The 20398-nt window shown below is 58.5% G+C and overlaps 1 protein-coding gene across 1 annotated transcript in view; it reads right to left on the reverse strand.

Moving 5' to 3' along the window:
• Nucleotides 1–20398, reverse strand: part of LOC111162382 (coactivator associated arginine methyltransferase 1) — a 41498-nt gene that overhangs the window by 9072 nt on the left and 12028 nt on the right. Inside the window, exons 2-6 of the mRNA XM_022526762.1 lie at nt 7063–7188; nt 5560–5666; nt 4499–4603; nt 2653–2763; nt 1367–1544 (exon numbers count right to left, since the gene is read on the reverse strand). Of these exons, the coding sequence (XP_022382470.1) occupies nt 1367–1544; nt 2653–2763; nt 4499–4603; nt 5560–5666; nt 7063–7188 (627 nt within the window). The remainder of the gene's footprint in view (nt 1–1366; nt 1545–2652; nt 2764–4498; nt 4604–5559; nt 5667–7062; nt 7189–20398) is intronic.

Consider the following 20398-nt stretch of genomic DNA (forward strand, 5'->3'; position numbering starts at 1 on the left):
GCCACTGGGATGGGGGAGGGGCGCGCGGGACTCGGGCTCGGAGGCTACACTCCAGGCCGTCTGGCAGGAGGACATGGCTACCGCCCTGGGGCAGCGGGGCCAAGGGGGCCTGCTCTGATGGCACCTCAAGGTATTCGGCTGGGGAGGGGATTCCCTTCAGCCCGCCACGGAGCATCCAGACGTGGGACAAACCGTGTGTGCAGGCTGAGGGCGGGGGGCGGGGTGGGCGGTGCCGGCCCCGAGCCTCATCGTGGACAGGCTGCCTGACGACCGCGTGAGCCGCCAGGGGCCACCAGAGCTGGAGCCCCATCGGTGCTGACATCCTCTAAGAGGAGCCCGCTCTGCTGGGGCTCCCCCACCCCAGCCAGCTCAGCTCAGGACACAAAGGGAGGAGAGCGGGTCCAGGATAACCCCCCACGTGGCCTGGCTTCCCGCTCAGAGGCGTGACACAGGCCACGGCTGCGGGAGGCGCTGCCCACGTCCTTCCCCCAGGGGCAGAGCCTGAGGCCGGGCCCTGCAGCCCAGATCCAAGGAGGCCTGAGGACCAAAGTGGTGCTTCCCCCAGAGAAGCACCCTGGTCCCCAAGGGGCCTGCCAGTCCTCCTGGCCACGGTCCTCCCAGGCTACACGCACGCATGTGCACACACACACACAACCTCCTACTTGTACAGAAATACTCGAAATACATACACAAACCCCAAACCATGTGCGGAAACGGGACATACCAGCCGATGTTCGTGGCACCCACGCACAGACCCCCGGTGACCCAGGTAAGGAGATCTGAACAGCCAGTGACCCAGCCACATGGAGAGGCAGGCACAGTGACACAGACAGGAGGCCACAGAGGGCACACAGACAGCTGCTCCCTGATACCCGGGAGCCCACAGCCCACCCTCAAACACATAGGAACGCCCTCCTTCGTCTCCCCGGCTCAGAGGAGCTCGGGGGCCTGCCAAGCCAGGGTGAGGTCTGTGGTGCCGGGACGAAGACAGAAGGCGGCCTCCCCAGGAAGGCGGTCACTGCAGAACACCTCTGGACCTACCACAACCCCCATTCCCAGCCACACACATCCCCACGACACCAGGGCACAGATTCCCCCCTGTCATCTGGGGTAGTCTCTGGGGACCTGGCGGGGGGGGCTCTGTACTCGGGCCAGGCTGGTGGATGTCTGGCCCAGGACTCGTGAAGCCACAGCCAGCTGGGGTCAGGTGGGGTTCAGAGGTAAAGGCCTAGATGTCCCCGGCCCCCCAGGCCACCGACACAGGAAGGCAGGGTCAGGAACCATAATGGGACCGACCAGGTAGCAGCCAGGGGCTCTGCGATGGGACCCCGGCCCGGCCGCCACCCATACCAGCAGGGACACTCACCCCCGGGCCGCAGGTACTTCTTGGCGTGGAGGTAGCTCTCGAGCATGCGCTCGTTGAAGAGCATGTAGCCCATGGGCTCCGAGATGATGATGTCCACCTGCTCGGGGAGTGAAACTTCCTCCACCTTCCCGGGGATGACCACGATGCGCTCCGTGAGGTTGTTACTCTTCACCAAGACCTGTGGGCGGGGGGAGGGAGGGGTTCCAGAGGTGTCATGGGGACTCCTGCCCTCAGCCACACCATGGGTCGTCCCCAGACCCCTCCTCTGAGGGGACGGCTGTGCCCCATGTGTGGCCGCCAATCCCCTGCCTCCATGTTGGTGTCCTAACCACGGCCATCAGCAACCACGGCCCGTCGGGAGCTCACCGCGGCCCCAGCTCTGAGGTCACCTCTCCCCTTAGAGGACAAAAGCTGACAAGAGGAGACAGGACGAGCAGGCTTTGCTATAGTCACCAAAGCTAAACTTGGACGCACCCAATCTAGTGATTCCAGTGCTAAGCACGTGTCTTACAGATGGGACCACACAGCACAGAGGAGACACGTGCGTCAGGATTTGGTGCAGGAGGTGTTTGTACTGCAAAGATCACAGAGTGGACCGAAGGTCGATGGCGACAAACAGTGGTCCCCCCTCCTTGCTCCCCCTACACCGCCCTCCGGGCCAAGAGGTGCTCTGAAGCCACTCGCGACAGTGAGGAAGCTCGTCCTGTGGGGACACAGACCATCCCAGACAGGCTGTCCGGGAGCAGAGCACTACGTGGGCTGGGCTGTGTCACAGGAGGACGCCCGCCAGCGTGCGGAACCCGGGACAGCTTGGGAGACCTTGCACACAGGTCTCTCCGGCTCCTGTGGGGTGGGGGGGGGCCCTGGAGGCTGGGGGTGCCGGGGGACCATCTGCCATTTACCCTCTGCGGCTTTTAGCTTCTGAACCTTGCGGATGAAGGTTTCAGGGCTCGGAAAGGAGAAAACGAAACCCTGTTGCTTCCCACATTGCACAAATGTGGGGGGTGAGGCTCAGAGCGGGGCTATTTGCTGGGACAGTCCACCCCCTTAATCAGGAGGCTGTCCAGCCTCTGAAGACACCAGACGGGCCCGGACCCCGTCGTGGAGGACACACCACCTCAGGCCCAGCCCCTCCCTCCCTCAGCCAGTAGGTTCTAGACACGAGAGACCACACAGAAGCAGCGTCCCCGGGGGGGCACGTGCCCTGGCAGGGCCAGCTTCCCCAGGCAGGGAGAGGCACAGAGCTCAAGGATGAGGACAGGCCGGGGTCACCCTGCACTGCTGACCTCTGCGTGCTGGGCCATGGTGCTGGCCTCCACTGCGTAGATCTTCCTCGCTCCAGCTTGGGCGGCAAAAAACGAGAGGATCCCAGAGCCACAGCCAACGTCAAGAACGATCTGGAGGAGGAGAGGCAGGGAGAACACGGCCCCGGTGAAGCGGATGGTGATCGTGAGGGACGAGCCTGCCCGGGGTGCTTGCTCCGTCAAGGTCCCCGCTGCCAGGTGCACTCTGGGCCCCGAAGCCCCGGCTGGCTGCGCCCACGGCTGGTTTCTGAGAGCCACCTGGATGCGTGCAAGCCCCTCGTTTGGATCCGAGGGTGGCAGGCGGGGGTTACTGAAGACTGTTAGGCTGTTCAGACCATGACACTCTCAGGCCAGATTCAGAAAGGAAAGGGTTTGAGCTGTGATCGGTCTACACAGCACTGCAGACACCAGGTGGTCACGCGCAGGCCTGGAGCTCCTCTGGGAGCAAGCACTTGCCAAGGACACCCCGAGTCCTGCCGTGGGACTGCTAAGGCTCGGGGCAGACCAGCCAGGCCTACACATGGGGCAGGAAGGGGCAGCCCTTGACCCCTGACCCCGCAGGGCATCCCAGCAACGGGAGCGGTGCCGGGGAAGGCTCCACTCGGCCCAAGCACACATCTATTGACTCACTGGGCCAAGGGCTGTGGACCCCGCAGACGTGAAAAGGTGTCCCTCCGGGACCTCAGCAGCTCCAACAGGGAGAGAAGTGGGGGTGTCGTGGGGTCGGTGGCAGGATCTCTGGGCTGTATGCTGACGGCTCGGCTGGGGCAGGGAAGCTGCCCGGCATCCGCAAGGGCCACTTGGCCCCCAAGATGTGGACCCTTAGAAGAGCCCAGGCTTGCGTGTGGCCGGCTGTCCTAACCCGGGACTGGACCGACTGCTCCCTTAGGGGCCGAATCAAGTCGGCATTTCTGGGGGCGCCGTGCATGAGCTTTCTGGAGCAGACCTGCTCTGCGGATAGCAGCAAGCCCAGCGGGGGCGCCCAGTCGGGGCTCTGGGACTGTCGGGGCCGGGGGTCCAGAGATCTGCTCATGATCCTGAGCTCGAGAGTCACATACACACGCCACTGGCTGAGTCAGCGAGGCTCCCGTCTTTCTTTATAATCATGAGTATGTGCTACTTGGTAAGAGTAAAAAGATTTTTCTTTTTTTAAATGAGTTTTTTTTTTTAAGATTTTATTTATTTATTCGAGAGAGGGAGAAAGCACGAGAAGTGGAGGGTCAGGGGGAGAAGGAGACTCCCTGCTGAGCAGGGAGCCCGATGTGGGACTTGATCCCAGGACTCCAGGATCATGACTTGAGCCGAAGGCAGGCACTTAACCAACTGAGCCACCCAGGGGCCCTAGAAGAAAAAGATTTCTAAAGCAACTAGGACAGTAACTAGATAAATTACAGTGTATCCACGTGACTTACTAGTATGTCCAAGGTGTAGCATTAGGTGGAGGAAAGTGTTTTACATGAAGAGCCTACAGAATAGATCTTGTTTTGTAAACTACTGAATTAATTAACTAATTCAAAAATGCATGCGCTGATAGATGGGGGGGGGGATCCCTGACTGGTGGCAGAGGTGGGTTTGCAGGAAAATGACAGAGGCTTTTCCCTGCCTACATCACATACAACAGGTTACTTTTTTTTTTTTTTTTTTTTTTTTTCACAAAAAGTAGAGTTAGCTTTTGTAATAAGAAAAAAAACTAAAGATCAAATCAACGAGCAAAGAAAAACGTAACCAGGGCCGAGGACATAGCACCGTGGCTCGAAGCTGGAGGGAAGGGGCGCTTAGGACAGCGGAGGGAGGCCGGGCTCCGCCGGCGGGTGTCGGGCCCGCTCACCTTGTCCTTGAAGTCTGTGTGGTTCTGCAGGATCGCGCGCTGGTAGGTGCCCGTCCGCACGTAGTCCTGCATCATGTTCTGCTGCTGGGACAGGTAGCCATAGAACTGGAACAGAGACAGGCCAATGGCACAAGGCACGTGGTAGCGCAGATGGCCGAGGCCCCGGCAGGCCCTGTGACAGAGGAGGGCCCACTGGGGCATGAACCTCCCTCAGGAGGCTGCACCCCCTCCGCCGAGCCAGGCCCTGCTGGCAGCTGCTGGCCACTCCAGGGAAGGAAGCAGAAAGCCAGAGTGGCCCCCGAGAGGGACACCGCCACCATCACTGCAGCCGAAGTAGGCAGCCGGGTGCTGCCTGGACCTGGACACCAACCCAGGAGAAGTCAGAATTTGCCACGGGAGGGGTCCTGGGATGGAGGGGCGGCCTGCCCCATCTTAGGGTCCCCAACGAAGCAGAGTGGTCGATCAAAACAGAGCCCTAGAACTCAGGGCGCCAGATAGGTGAGGTGGTGCAGGGTCTCTCTGTGAGACAATGGGCGAGCGGGAGGCAGCGTGGCACCTGCGCCGGGCCACGGGCTTTGGCATCAGGCAGACCTGGCTTCCCGTGTTGGCTCTGTTGCATAATAGCTGTGTGACTTGGAGCAAGTCATTTAACCTCTCTGAGCCTCAGTTTTCTCATCTGTAAAATGGGGACAATAATAGTACTTACCTCCTAGGGTTGTTGGGAGGATCAAGTGCCTCTGTGCGTGTCAAAGAGCTTGGACCAGGGCCTGACCTACAGCACAGGGTCAGTGTGACCGTGCTCCTGTGACTCTGAGCGCTCGTGGTCCCGAGCTCCACCTGCACTCACATGCTTCCAGCAACCCTCCTAGGCAGGCCCTGGCATCTCCATCTCACAGATGAGGAAACTGAGGCCCCGCAAGTGAAGGACACCTGCCCAAGGTTACGTGGCCAGCGAGGGGCAGAGCCAGGACGAGAACCCAGGTAGGCCTGCCCTGCGCCACGCGGCCTCCCAGGGGCCACCCAGCAGTGACAGCCTGGCTGGGGGGGTGACAGGTACCCACCTGGAAATACTGTACGGCAGAGGACTCCTCGGTGCGCTCGCTGAACACCGACCGCTCCAGGGTGTGGCCCCGACAGGTTTTCAAGATGTTATAGAAGGAACAGAAATCTGGAAGGGGGAAGCCAGGTCACACGTGGGCATCTCGGGGGGCGGTCTAAGTGCACACCCCAGCTCTTCCCTTTGAGCACTCGAGCCTGGCGATTGCTCTTTCCCAGTGTTGAGACTGGAGAAGGCGGCCAGCCCAACCTGCCCCTTGGCGGCTGCCACAAGAAGGCCGGCGTCCCATATGCTCTGTGCGGCCGACAGGGACGAGCAGGGCCGAAGCCTCGGGAGGACGCGCGCCCGCCGAGCCACGGTCAAGGCCTGCGGGTCTGCCCCAGCCAAATAACGCCGAGCGCACCCGGCGGCTCCCGGCGGGATCTGTGTGGGGTGCAGTGGGGGGCGGGGGGGCTGAACCACGACGTAAAGGTAATTGCTGCCCCGGGACCGTACACTCAAAATGGTCACGAGGGCCAAGTTCGCCATGTGTCTTTGAACACAGCGTTTTCAAAGGAGAACAGCATCTGTAAGGCAAGCTTTTAAAAACTGCAGGCGCGCAGCCTGGGCAGACGAAGTCCTGGAGGCGGACAGCGGGGCGGCCGCACAGCAGTGGGGGCACACGGGAGGGCCCCGCACTCGGCCCCGGGAAGGGTGCAAGTGGCACATTTCCGCTACCCATACTTTACCTCGATTTAAAAAACTGAGAGAATTAAAAGGGAAAAAAGTCAACTAGATATCCACAGAGCAGGACCGGACCAGCAGGACCTAGACTGGTTTAAAGGCAGACTCAGGCACGTCTGCACAAGCAGGGGATGGGGCCGGGGCAGCCTCTGTGGGGAGGGTCGGTCACCTGGCTGCTTCCTCCACCCCTCCCTGCCACCTCCTCCTCCGGTGGCACCAGGACAGCTGGGGGGCTCCTGGGCTTCGGTGGTGGTGACCAGGCCGGGCTGCCGCACCTTCACGTGCTCTCCAGCCCCAGGCACCCCGTCACTCCACTGCTGACCCCTATGAGTCACCAGCAGTGGCATGGAGACCGCCAAGCCCTCCTCAGGAAGCCTGCGTCCACTAGCGGCCCCAAAAAGGGTCTGCTTAGAACCCTCCCGTGGCTTCTCTGTGCGCTCGGAACAGGGCTCTGTGCCTCGGGACCATGTCTTGCCCCTCTCCTGCGCTTCTAGGAGGCCCAGGTCCCAGAAACCCCTGCAAGGGCTCCTCCATGAGCTCTGGGGGGCAGCCAGGTGGTTGGGGACAGGCCTCTTGAAGGAATGGCTGTATGAGCCGAGCCGAGAAGGGCCCAAAGGATTCAGCAAGGAGAGGTCTGGGGCGGAATGTTCCAGGCGGTGACAACGGACACTGATCTGCATGGGCATCATCTGTGACCGCGACCTGGGACAGAGGAATGGGCTGCGGTTCCACCAGGCTCCAGGTCCCCTCGGGCCAAGCGCCGGCAGGACGAAGGGCCACGTACCGTTTGGCGTGGCGAACTGGATGAGGACGCTGTTGCAGCCCAGCGTGATGATGAAGGACTGCTTGCCCACGCGGCTGCACTCCGTCTCCCGGGACACCGAGCACTTGAACACACACACGTCCTCATCTGCGGAGGAGAGAGGCAAGCATGAGCCAGCAGCTCCCAGGGCCAGCCGAGCGAGGCTCCCCGCCTGCCGAATTTGTGCAAGTCATGTCCCTGCCCCCCAACCTCCCTCTCGTCACGGCCCCCCAGGATGCTTCGGGGGTACCCAACAGCCCACTCGGGGAGCACCTGCCACATGGGCCCGCCCGCATGGCCCAGGCCGAGGAAGAGGGGATGGCCGGGGAAGGCGTAGCCAATGGACAGGAGGGCTGTGCACAAAGGGACCAAGGCTGAGAATAAGGTGAGGGGGGGCCAGGCACCATGGGCCCAAGCAGGACCTCCCAGCCTGGGGGCACCTCTGCCAGGACATTCCCTCACGAGGCAGCTCCTGGGGCCCAGGCCCCGGGTCATCCGGTGGCACTGAGATGGGTCGCCTATAGGCCCCGCTGAGGGAGTCTTATGGGAATGCACCAATTCTGCTCTGTTACATGGGGGGACAATGCCCTTCACCCCTCCTGAGCAAGGTGGCTGAGGGTCAAGAAAGAATTTCGGGGGGTGCCTCTGTTCCTTCACCTGACTCCTCTCCCTCTCGTAGTGATGTGGCGCCAGGACTAAGAGCGTGGCCACTGAAGCCAGACGGCCTGGGCCCGTGCCCCACCGGCACTGCTCCCTGTAGGACTTGGACAGGTCACTCCGTCTCCCTGAGCCTTGGTTTTCTCATCCATCAAATGGGGCTAATGGTGGGGCAGGCGCTGGGCCCAGCGCACAGGGATCACGGCATCCACGAGCTGCCGCCACCACCCCCGCTCCTTCATTCAACAAGTGCAGGACGCGCCGCCCCCAACCCCAGCCACATGGTGAAGCTTGGCAACACCAGAAACAGGACAGACCAATAAGCCACCGAGGTCCTGGTGGTGGGCGGCAGGACAGACATGCCATCTGCGTCGTCTGCTTGGCAAAAGCCTTTCCTCTGGTCCTCTCATGATGGTTCCAGATCATGAAAACCTTTTCACAAGCTACGTCCTTTTCAGAGGACGATGGGGGGCGGGGGATGTGAGGGTGCAGGTGTGAAACATGAAATGACCCAGGCGTGACAACAGCATGTGGTTCTGGAGAATAATGCTCTCCTTCTTCCAAGAAGTGGGGAAGTACCAAGAGTGAATTCTCATGATGTTGATAACATGCCTTTGCGCTCATCAAACAGACAACTACGAACTGTGCGTACAGACACCAGCACCAGCACGAATGTGGCGGAATGTCCCAGGCCCTCCAGAAAGCCAAAACCACCTTGAGAAAGAACAAAGGCACCCCTTAAGTTTTTGTTGTTGTTGTTTTTAGTAATCTCTACACCCATTGTGGAGCCCAAACTCACAACCCCGAGGTCAGGAGTCCCACAGTCCACCAACTGAGCCGGCCAGACCCTCCTGACATTCAACAAGGGTGCCGGGAGCATTCGATGGGAAGAAAATCATCTTGAGAAATGGTACATGGACAACTGGATGTTCACATGCGAGAGAATGAAACTGGACCCCTACCTCACACCACAACTAAAGCTTCACTCCACTAAATCAATGACCTAAACGTTAGAGCTAAAAACTGTAAAACTTCTAGGACGAAACAGAGGAGTAAATCTTCCTGAACTTGGATTTGGCAAAAGACTTCTAGAGGTGACATCAAAAGCAAAACTAGATCAACTGAACATCAGAACTGAAAAACTTCTTTGATCACAGGACACTATCAGGAAAATGAAAACTAGGGCGTCTGGGCAGCCTAATCCGTAAAGCGTCTGCCTTAGGCTCAGGTCTCATGGTCCCAGGGTCCTAGGATCGAGTCCCATATTGGACTCCCAGCTCCACGGGGAGTCTGCTTCTCCCTTTGACCTTCTCCCCTCTCATGCTCTCTCGCACTGTCTCTCTCTCAAATAAATACATAAAATCTTTCAAAAAAAAAATCTTTAAAAAGAGTAGTGAAGACTACCTACAGAATGGGAGAAACAATTTACAAATCATATGCCTGATAAGGATAGTGTCCAGAATATATAAAGAATTTATTCAGCCCAAAGAGAAACAACACAATTTAAAAACAGGCAAAGGACCTGAACGGACGTTTCTCCAAATGAGATACAGGACTGGCTAACAAGCACATGAAAAGATGCTCAAACCATGAGTTATCGGGGACATAGAAATCAAACCACAAGGAGACGTCACTTCACACCCACTAGGATGGCTATAATTTAAAACAAGTAGGGGAAAATTACAAGTCTTGGCAAGGACATGAAAACTAGAACCCTCGCACCCTGTGAGGGACGTGGGAATGTGAAATGGCAAAGCCGCTGTGGAAGAGAAGCTAGTGTTCTTCAAACAGTTAAACATAAAATTACCATTTGACTCAGCCACCCCACTCCTGGGTACATACGCAAAAGTACGCAAAAGGATGAGAGAAGCAGCCAAAGGAGCACCCGTATACAAATATTCCAAGTATCACTATTCACAAGAACCAGAAAGTCGCAACAGCTTGGATGTCCGTCACCTGCAGGATGGACACACAGAATGTGGCAGACCCACGCACTGAGGTGTTATGCTCCCATAAAAAGGAATGAAGTCCCAGGGTGCCTGGTGGGCTCAGTCAGGAGACAGAGTAGCTCTTTGATCCTGGGGTCAAGGGTTTGAGCCCCATGCTGAGTGCAGAAATTACTAAAAGAATAAATAAGTTGGGGCACCTGCGTGGCTCAGTGGGTTGAGCCTCTGCCTTCGGCTCAGGTCATGATCTCAGGGTCCTGGGATCGAGCCCCGTGTCGGGCTCTCTGCTCAGCGGGGAGCCTGCTTCCCCCTCTCTCTCTGCCTGTCTCTCTGCCTACTTGTGATCTCTGTCTGTCAAATAAATAAATAAAATCTTTAAATAAATAAAGAAGTAAACTTTAAATAATCTTTAAATAAATAAAATAAAATATAAAAATAAATAAAATAAAATAAAAGTATTTAATCTTTAAATAAATAAAGAAGTAAACTTAAAACCAAAAAACAAAAAACTGAAATCCTGACACGGGCTACAACACGGATGAACCTCAGAGGTATTATGGTGATTGAGAGAAGCCAGACACAAAAGGCCACATACATGTGATTCCATTTATATGAAACATCCAGAATCCGCTAATCCGTAGAGACAGAAAGCAAACTGGTGGCTGTCAGGGGCTGGGAGGAGAGAGAATGGGGAGGGACCTCTTAATGGATCAAGGTTTCCCTCTGGGGTGATGAACACGTTCTGGAACCAGACAAGGGTGGTGGTCACCCAATACTGTGTATCTACTAAATGCCCCTGAAAGGTACACTTTAAAGTGATTTGTTTTTATGTTATGTGAATTTTATCTCCACAGAAAAAGAAAAGTGCTCCCAGCGCATGAATGCAGATATGAAGGGCCTCTGGTGTTCATGGCTCCCGAGCTCTCCCCTCCTGTAGTCTGAACACCAGACCTGGGCCCAGCCCGCCTCACCCCTCCGGAGCCAGGTGCCCCCGTCCTGGGAGGAAGGCGCAGCCAGCCCCCTGACCACCGTCCACCATGGCTCCCCACGGCTCCCGCGTGCAGCCGGAAGTGGGTCCCAGGAAGGGACCCTGGCACTGTGCCGCCCTCCACGGCCCTCCTGGGGCGGGAGATAAAGCCAATCTGTCGGCGGCGCCAGGGGAACAGCAAGCGGAGGAGGAGGGCCTGTTTCCCACGCAGCCTGGCAACCCACCACGAGGACCTGTGGCCAAAGGGAGCTTGGCCGTGTCCAGGGAAGCCAGTGACCTGACCTGTCCCACCGTGGCAGAGGCAACCGTGGCCCGTGGAGCCTGCCCCTTGTGAGAGCCACGGCCACGCCACCCCACAGACAAGTCCCGGGAACACAGGAAGGGCTCAGTAACTATTCGACACATCAAAGGAAAAAAAAAAAAAAAGCTGAACCATGTTCTTCCATTTATTTATTTAAGACTTTGTTTATTTAGGGGCGCCTGGGTGGCTCAGTTGGTAAAGCGTCTGCCTTGGCTCAGGTCATGATCCCAGGGTCTGGGGATCGAGCCCCGCATCAGGCTCCTTGCTCAGTGGGGAGCCTGCTTCTCCCTCTCCCGCTCTCCCTGCTTGTGTTCCCTCTCTCGCTGTCTCTCTGTCAAATAAATAAATAAAATCTTTCTTTAAATTTAAATTTATTTAAAATTTATTAATTCTTAAAATTTTATTTTATTTATTTATTTATTTATTTATTTTTAAAAAGATTTTTATTTTTATTTATTTGACAGAGAGAGAGATATCACAAGTAAGTGGAGAGGCAGACAGAGAGAGAGAGGAGGAAGCAGGCTCCCCGCTGAGCAGAGAGCCCGATGCGGAGCTCGATCCCAGGACCCTGGGATCATGACCCGAGCCGAAGGCAGAGGCTTTAACCCAATGAGCCACCCAGGCGCCCCTATTTTATTTATATTAATTGATACTAAAATAATTTTACTTATTTAAAATTTATTATTTTTTATTTTTAAAAAAATTTAAAAATTTTAAGATTTTTTTATTTGACAGAGAGAGTGCACAAGTGGGCAGACTGGTAGGCAGAGGGAGCGGGAGAAGCAGGCTCCGCACTGAGCAGGGAGCCAGATACAGAACTCGATCCCAGGACCCTGGGATCATGACCTAAGCCAAAGGCAGATGCTTAACCGACTGAGCCACCCAGGCGCCCCTTCTTCCATGAATTTAAAAGACTCAGAAATCAAAGCTCTTGGAAGGCCCTGCGTGACCCATCCCCCTCATTCCTCACCCTCCAGTCTCACCGTAGGCCAGCTCGTAGCCTTGGCACAAGCCTTTTCCCCTTTGCCTACTCTGCCGTCTCACTAGGATGGGCCCTCGGGACAGGAGTGGGGTGGCACTCTGTCTACCCCTGCCAGGGGACAGCCCACAAAGGGGCTTCTGCTCATTCACTGCCCAGGGTCCCCCAGGCCCGGATGAGCAGAGCTAGCACGCACACCCCATCTTCTGGCCAGTTCCCTGGGACAGGATGGGGGGGTATCCTGGGAGACAGCGTCTCTCCCCAGGCAAGAGGTCTAGAGCCTGGACCCAGAAGTGGCAATTAGGTATGCACTCCCCGCCACCACACACGCATGCGCACACACACAGGAGTGCCTCTGTTGGCCAGGAAACCTCCTGGTAACTCAAAGGCTGGCACTTTCTGCTCTAGCCGCCCCTTTATCCAGCCATCACTGGGTGAGCCATGGAAGGAGGCAGGAGTGACTCTGTGCCCCACCTCCAAAAACCCAATGAGAAAACCGATCTGCCCTTGTCACATGGGCAGGGGCAGCGTACTGAGGGGCTGGGAGCACAGGGCCCAGAGCGGTGGGGGACAGGGAGAGGGAGAGGGCTTTGAAGGCTGCTATGATGATTTCAGTGGGGGTAACCACAGGGAGAGCTGTTGGCCACAAGGCTGTGCTGGGTTCCTGGTGATCGAGGTCAGCGGAGCTGGGGTTTCTGCCCTGCAGTAATACGATCGGGCAGCAGAGCTCAGGAGGGGCCGCCTCCCAGGCTGGCTTCTCTGGAGAGGCTCTCCTCCCAAAGCAGGTTCTGAACAGAGGAGTACACGGGAAACACACATGGACTCGGGAGTAGTCATTGTGCCACAGACAGGTCCAGCCTGCTCTTGGCCCCAGCCTGGCACCTCGGGTCAGCCTCCCACCTGCTCTGCTGCAGGGCATCCCACTGGGGCTCCGATGCCAGGGGACTGGGGACCAGAACCCCCAGGGACAAACACAGGACCAGCATGCTCATGGTGTGCTGATGGGAATCCCAGGGTAGGAGAACCTTCCTGCACCTTGCTCCCCAAGAATGCAGGCCCCTGTAGCTCTGAGCGGCCCCAGGGAGCCAGGCCCAGCACCCGCCCACCCCTCGCTGAGACTGGGATAGGGCTGGCATCCCACGCTGCACCAACACTCTCCAGGAGCCACACTCTGTCCTGTCTTTACCCTTCAGAGCACCTCTGTATCTATCTACTGCTCCACTTATCCGTGAGGAAACAGGGCTCAGACAGGTAAAGAGTCTCTCTCAAGGTCACACAGCATATGCATGGCCGAGCTGACTGGCACCAGGGTCTGCGCTCCTAGCCAAGGCGCTGCACAACACGCCTTGCTTCCTAGGGTAGGTGTCAGCCAGCTTTCCCTGTAAAGGAGCAGGGAGTAAATATTTGGGGTTGGCAGGCCGCAGAGTCCCTGCTGCTAGGACTCACCTCTACGCAGACCATACACAAGCAAGCACCGCTATGTGCCGACACGACTTTTGGACAAAGCCAGCAGTGCATCTAGAACCCCAGCTGCAGAGAGGCTGGGCGCTGAGCCCTTTCCGCCCACTTCCTTGCTGGCTCACTGGACATCAAGAAGTGGAGTTACCCTCCCCATCCCAGAGGAGGTGAGGACAGCCGGGGGGGTGGCGACGAGGACCTGCAAGTAACGGGCACTGCTGTCGGGGCACAGGGGCCCCGAGGGAGCCTAGAGACAGCACCTGACCGAGGCTGGGATGAGGAGTGGGAACGAATTCTCCAGCAAGAGGCAAAAAGGCACATGGGAAGGCAGGGAGAAAAGGAGGCTGGCATGTTGTGATTTATACTGAACAGACACCTGGCACAGAGCTCCCAGGACTCTGGGAGTGCCTGAGCTGATAAGAACAATAAAGGGGTCTCCTGTGAGTCTGTCAAAGCCCCCCCTGGACCACTTGAGTCTATGTTAATGAGGCAACTCTCCAAAAGCCCCTAAGGATGGAGGCTGGTTGCCAGGGGGACCAATCGAGTAATTAGAGGGCTGGAACTTTCAGTCCCCCTCCTAGGCCTCCAATGGCTAAGGACTTATCAATCATTCCTGCGTATAAAGTCTCCATCAAGATAAAACCCAAAGGACAGGGCTCAGAGAGTTTCCCGGCTGGTGAGCACGAGTTGGCGCTGGGAGAGGGGCGCCCCTTCCCCACACCCTGCCCTACGCCCCTCTTCCCTCTGGCTGCTCCCGAGCTCTATCCTGTCTACATTAACCAACGATCTAGGAAGGGAACAGTTTCTGTGCCACCAATCTAGGAAGTGAACGGTTTCCCTAAGCTCTGTGAGCCGCCCCAACAAATGCACTGAGCCTGAAGAGGGGCCCTGGGAACCTCAGATCTGCAGCCGGGTGGTGGTGAGCTCAGGGGACATCCTGGACAAGGGTGGGGGCGGAGGGTGACAGTCTGGTGGGCCTGAGCTCTTACCCTGGGGGGTCTGACACTATCTCTGGACAGGCGGGCAGTGTCACAATGGAGCAGACTGTAGGCCACGCAGCTGGTGTGGGGAGGCCCCCACCCACACAGCGATCAGAAGCGGGCAGTGTCAGTACTTAGAGCAAGGGAGACATCCAGGAGGCCGCTTCTCCTCAGAGGACCCCAGTTGGCAGAAGGAGGGGCCCAAGACAGCCTGGCTGTGGCCAGAGAGCCTGCTGGGCTAGACACCCAGGCTGGATGGGCAGATCTGGGTCTCGAGAGGCTGGGGAGTCTGGCCGCTCCCACAGCCGTGGGCAGCACCTGGAGGGACTGAGTGCTGAACCGGCCTTGGGGACAGGGCTGGAGGAGCTGCGGGCCAGGCAAGAGATGAGCGAAGCTGGGAAGCCAGCAGCTCTTGGGGCAGGGGGACGAGCTGCCTGCTCCCTAACCATCACAGAACCAACCCGGACACCCCCTTCTCGATGGCTCCCTGGGCAGCAGAAGCTGGGGGACCCTGCCGCACAGGGGCCTCCCCGGCCCTAGGCTTAAGGGAAATGCCTTGCTCAGCACCTCAGCCCTGGGCCGACCCCAAGGCCTGGCCCCCAGGAGGGCCTCGAACAAGCTGGCTGATTCAGGGAGCAGCAGACACACGGGCGCCTGTCTCAGGGGCACTGACCAGATGGTCCCAGGGACACATGCCAGGCCTCCATCACCTCCTGGTCACATCTAACGTGGCCAATCTGCTGCGGCCGTTTTCCTGCTTAGACCTCTCCATAGTTTCCCAGAGCCTTCTGGAACAAGCACAAACTCCTCACGGAGCTCATGAGCCCCTCCTCCACGTCCCCCATCGAGCCACACTGGCCTTCGCCACCCCCAGACCATGGGCAGGACTTCTTTCTGGCCTCCACGGCTCCCAAGATCCAGAACACCCTTCCTCTCTTCCCCCATGTTGCTGTTACCTCCTTCTTGAGGTCCTCCAGCACCTCTCAGACAAGCGGCCGGTCACACATCAAATCTTTATTTAACGCCCTCCCCCCACCCCCCGCTGCCCAACTGATAACCCAGAGAAGCACAGGCCCAGAGGTCCGCACGTGGCTGCCATGGCTCCCAGACCCAGGGGCACTTGGGGGGTGCTGACCTACCTGGTGGCCCTGGGGCATGGAGTCTGGGAGGCCAGGCCCCTTCCCTAAGTGCAGGGGGCAGACGGCGTGGAGATCCCAGTGCCCAGGCCCTGGCGGCACGCATGGCCTCAGTAAGGTCACTTAAGCACTCGAAGACGCTGGGCACTGGGCACCCACACAGTAAACTTCCTGCCCACACTGCCCTCCTCTGCTTCCCCCTCCCTCTGGAACAAGCAGTGATGGGACACACAGAGGGTCACTGGGTCCTTCAGGCTGGTCAGACCTGGGTCAGAGGGACCCAATGGAACAAGGACAAAGGCCTGGAGTTATACTCTCCCCCCATGGAACCTTCCATCCTCACGCAAGATGAGGGAGGCTGTGGCATGGAGAACAGAGGCAGAGGACAAGACGGGCAAGCCGTCACCAGCTCAGGGGGAAACGGGCCACATTCCAAGTCCCTGCCTCTCTAGCGGGGAAACTATCACAGCCATCAAATGAGGACTAATTAAAGCTATTTATCTTGGCAGACTTGGGGCACGGGGGGTGGGGGGGGGAGAACTGCTTGTCCAAAACGTGAGGTCTCTCGCTAGATCACCTCCTGCCACCACACACAAGACAGGCCGTGCACCTTGCAGGGGAAACCATCCCGCCATAAAGAGGGGTAGGTGAAAAGGAGGGCGAGGTGCAGAAAAGTCAAGGTGCTTTCCTCAGCCTACCCTGCTTGGGACCATCATCTCCCGTGGGGCCCGGGGCCCCCAGCCTTTGAGCACTCCCGGGTGCCAGTGGAAGGCCAATGGCCCAGCATGGAGAAGAGAGGGTAAGAGGGACCAGGAGGAACTCAGGGAGGGGGGCTCTGATACACGTGCACGTGGGGTACAGGCAGATCACAGCCTGCCTCGGGGAGTAGGCGACACCTCCGCTGAGGCAGGCGCTGGGTGATGCAGGGCTCACCTTCCTGGAAGGGCCCCCATCTCCCAGAGGTGCCCCGTGCCTGGCGGCCACAGTTTCCAAACTGTAGACACCAGAAGCTTCCCCCCACCCCGTCCCTGTGTGGTGTGGCATCCCCGTGGCCAGGAGAGGAAGGAGGTCACTCTCGGCTCAACGAATGACTCGTTGAACATGACACAAAAAAACTAATGATGTACTCTTTGCTGGCTAATTGAACAGAATAAGTAAGTAAATAAATAAATAAGTAAATTGCAATGAATCAAAATGAAAAGAAATGATGGGGATCAAGGAAGACCAGGGTTCGGGGCCAAACTTGCTATTCTCCGGCTGTGTGACTGTGGCCCTTCGTTCCTCATCTTCAAATGGTGATAGTGACACAGTCCCCGGGGGGACAGGACATGACCGGTGCAGAACCCTGACTGCCTTCACTCTCGACCTCAGGGGCCTCATCCGGGAAGTGGGGCTCACAAGTGGATAAGGCGCCCTCCCTGCTGCCCAGCTTCCATGAGAAGATGTGAGGGACAGCACGGCACCAAGTACGCAGCAGCTGGAGCGGCCACTCCACGCTTCAGCAGACCCGTGCCAGTCTCAGAAGAGAACCCGACCCTGGGAAGCCTAAGCCGGCCTGGCCTCCCTCTCGGGCAAGTAACCTGAGCCCGCTCCTCCGGTGCTGTCCCAGGAGACGCCCCACACAGCTGACAGCCCCGGGGTGTCTGAGGACCAGGAGGTCACCCTGGGCTCCTCTGGCTCGGCCCGGCTGCGGGGGTGGAGCGGGGGAACGGACTGCCTCACACATCTCCTCCCAGGGCATCTGTCAGGGCCTCCCCACCCAGAACCCCCCCGCCAGCCCTTTGGGGGCCTTATCCTGGAATTCCACTTGCCAGTGTCTGCGAAGATAAACCCAGACCCGGGGACTGTCCAAAGCAGCTGAAAACCAAACTGCCCGCTGAACGGGGGAGGGAAGGTGCGGCCAGTAGCGAGCCGGGGGCGGGGCTGCCGTGAGGGCCGGCAAACATCCAGGTGCCACGGGTAGAAAACGGGGGGTGGGTCGGATAAGCACACACACTGCAGGTCTGGGGGCTTTTCTGGAAAGAAACACCGACAGAATGGCTTCGTGGCTGCCTCTGGAAGGCCGACGGCCTTGGCACCACGCCCCTTTCCTCTTCCGTGGCTTAACCACGCAGAACTTCAGGCAAGTGGGTTCCCAGGGAGAGACTGCTGCGGGAAATCCAGGCAGGAAGGTCACACCGGAAGACGACAGGTGATGTGGGGCACGGGCCAGGCCAGGAGGGAGGAAGAGGACTTTCCAGGTTCCACCCTCCTGAGCGGTTTGAGTTCTACCCTGTGCACAAGAGATAACCAGACAAACGGCAACCGTGACGGCAGGTGAGGTCTGGCACCCACTCAAGGCGTCCGGGGTGTCCCGGAGTGAGCAAGTGTGACCACATACTTCCCTCAACCTGCTAGAGGGCCAGGGGCGGGGGGAGGGGGTGGGAAAGGACCTGTGACTGGAGGGTCCCTCTATGGTAGGCGGCGGGACGGCATGGACTTCTCAGGGACAGCATGGACTTCTCAGCAATGGCTCTCGGCTGGAGCAGAGTAGCATCCACACCCCTCCCAGTGTGACGGGAGGAGGGGCAGTGACCCCACAGCAGGGCCAGCATTCCAAGCAGCTGTCACCCAGGGAAGCCCTTCTCCCCGAATCAGGGAGGCCACACAGTGAGGCACATTTCCCAGAACTCCAGCTCGCATCAGAACCAGGTCAGAATCTGGGCTCTGCTACCCAGAGCCTCCCCCTCCCCCCCAGCCCCAGGTGAGAGGCGAGTTCCCACAGCTCCCTACTGTCCTGGGGACTAATACCCACTTCGTATCCAGCCTGATACCCGTGGGTACACAGTAGGTGTTACTGGCCCAAAACACCCACCGTGGCTGCCATGTCCCCAAGGCTTTCTGGCCCAAGGCAGAGAGTGGAGTCCCAGACAGAATTCTGGCCTTACCCCCCAAGTCCCCATCCGGCCACTGGACCAGCCGGCCACTGGACCAGCTCGACTAAGTGCTCCTCTGGGACACGGGAGCAGCCATCTGGCCAAGGCAGAGCGGGGGCCAGTTTCACCCCGTGCTTGGGAAGGTCTTGGCCTCACAAGCTCCCGGACGGGTCTAAATTTAGGCCCCTTCTAAAGGGGCCCCAAGTGGATGGAAAGCACCTCCTTCCCCGTTACCTCCCTGAAGGAGACCAGATAGGGGCCCTTATTTCTATCAGCGACGGATTATTTTCTTTTTTTTTTTTTTTTAACATTTTATTTATTTATTTGAGAGAAGAGAGAGACAGTGAGAGAGAGCATGAGCGAGGAGAAGGTCAGAGGGAGAAGCAGACTCCCCATGGAGCTGGGAGCCTGATGCGGGACTCGATCCCGGGACTCCAGGATCATGACCTGAGCTGAAGGCAGTCGCTTAACCAACTGAGCCACCCAGGCGCCCCGACGGATTATTTTCTAAAGCAGGGACGGGATCGCACAGTGTGTTCGTATCTTTGAGAAGAGTCACAAGAACTCAACAGTGAGCCCCCTCCGGGGGCACAATGAGGCTCGTACCGGGTGGCGGGCTGGGCAGCGTGCCGGGCAACCTGAAAACCGCCAACGGCAGGTCTCCTTCAGGAGGGGCCCTGAGAACACAAGTCTCTGAGGAGGACACTTCCCGAACTACCCAGCAACAGGTGACAGGACACTGGGGACAGACACGGATGGGGTTGGGGGTGGGGGTAGAGGATGGAAAAGGCCCCTGACCCAAGAGGCAACCATCCAGGGGGTTTCCTGCTGGCACAAGGGGAAGCAAGGTCCCCCGTGGCCCCAGCACCACCGGGGCCACAGGCCTCCCGGGCTCCTACTGGGTCTGACGGAGAGCTGCCGGTCACAGTCACGGCAGCACCCCAGGAAACATGAGCCGCCAGCCACCCCCCACAGCCCCCCCATCCCACCGCCCGGGCTGACCCAGGCTGCAGAAGGGCCCCCATACTAGCAGCCCAAGACCCCACGGACCAGCGACAGCCACGAGGTCAGGGCCCTGCAAGGGGGCTCCCCGCAAAGGGCTCGCCTATGGCTGGGCTGGTGGAGGGGTGGGCGGCGGGGGGGGACAGGGGAGGCCAGCCCCACCTCCAGGCCAGGCAGGACGGGAGCCCAAAGAGGAGTTGAATTGTGGGGCGTGCGGAAGGGCAACCCCAAGAGAAGAAGGAGCAGACAAAGAAAGAGCTTGGCTTTTCTGAAGAGTCCTAAGGGGACCAGGCGGGAGCTATTACATGCAAATGTCTCCCCCATCCGTGCTAATCAGCTGCGCTGCCCCGGGGCTTTGTGAGCCACAAAAGGGACAGCAGATGTGCGCCAGGGTTCCCTGGCCCCTGAAAGTTCGGGCTTAGCCGGTAATTATTGGGGGGGGGGGGTTTAGGCAACAGAACCAGCAGCCCCAGCCCCTGGGCTCCTCCATCTGGGACCCGGAAGCTAAACGCACCCACTACTGGGTAAACACCCAAGGCTGCTGGGGGCCTTGCTTACAGCTCCAGACCACAGAAACCGAGGCACAGACAGGACGTGCTCAGGGGAGCTTAGCCCGGGGACCCCTATCTTGTGAAAGAGCCAAGCCCCCCCCACAGCATCCACCCAGAAGGACACGGGCTCTAGGCCCTGGCTGGTTGACGACAGGGGCCATCCCCGAGCCACCACCACAGGGAAGGAGATGGAACTCGCCTCCTAGGGCTGTGAGGGGTCACTCAGGGTCTGCACCCCCCGCGACAGCAGAAGCTGGGTGTGCAGTGCTCTCGGAGGACTAAGGTCGGCAGGGGAGGCCTTTGGCAGAGGGGAACGCAGGGAGGCCTGGGAGGCAGGGCTGGAACAAGGCACGTCAATGGGCAACAAGAGGACCCCGGGCTTGGGGGGGGGGCCCGACCTTCAAA

Source organism: Enhydra lutris, unplaced genomic scaffold (genome assembly GCF_002288905.1).
Source record: "Enhydra lutris kenyoni isolate GAN:26980312 unplaced genomic scaffold, ASM228890v2 scaffoldscaffold92, whole genome shotgun sequence".
Taxonomy (NCBI): Eukaryota; Metazoa; Chordata; class Mammalia; order Carnivora; family Mustelidae; genus Enhydra; species Enhydra lutris.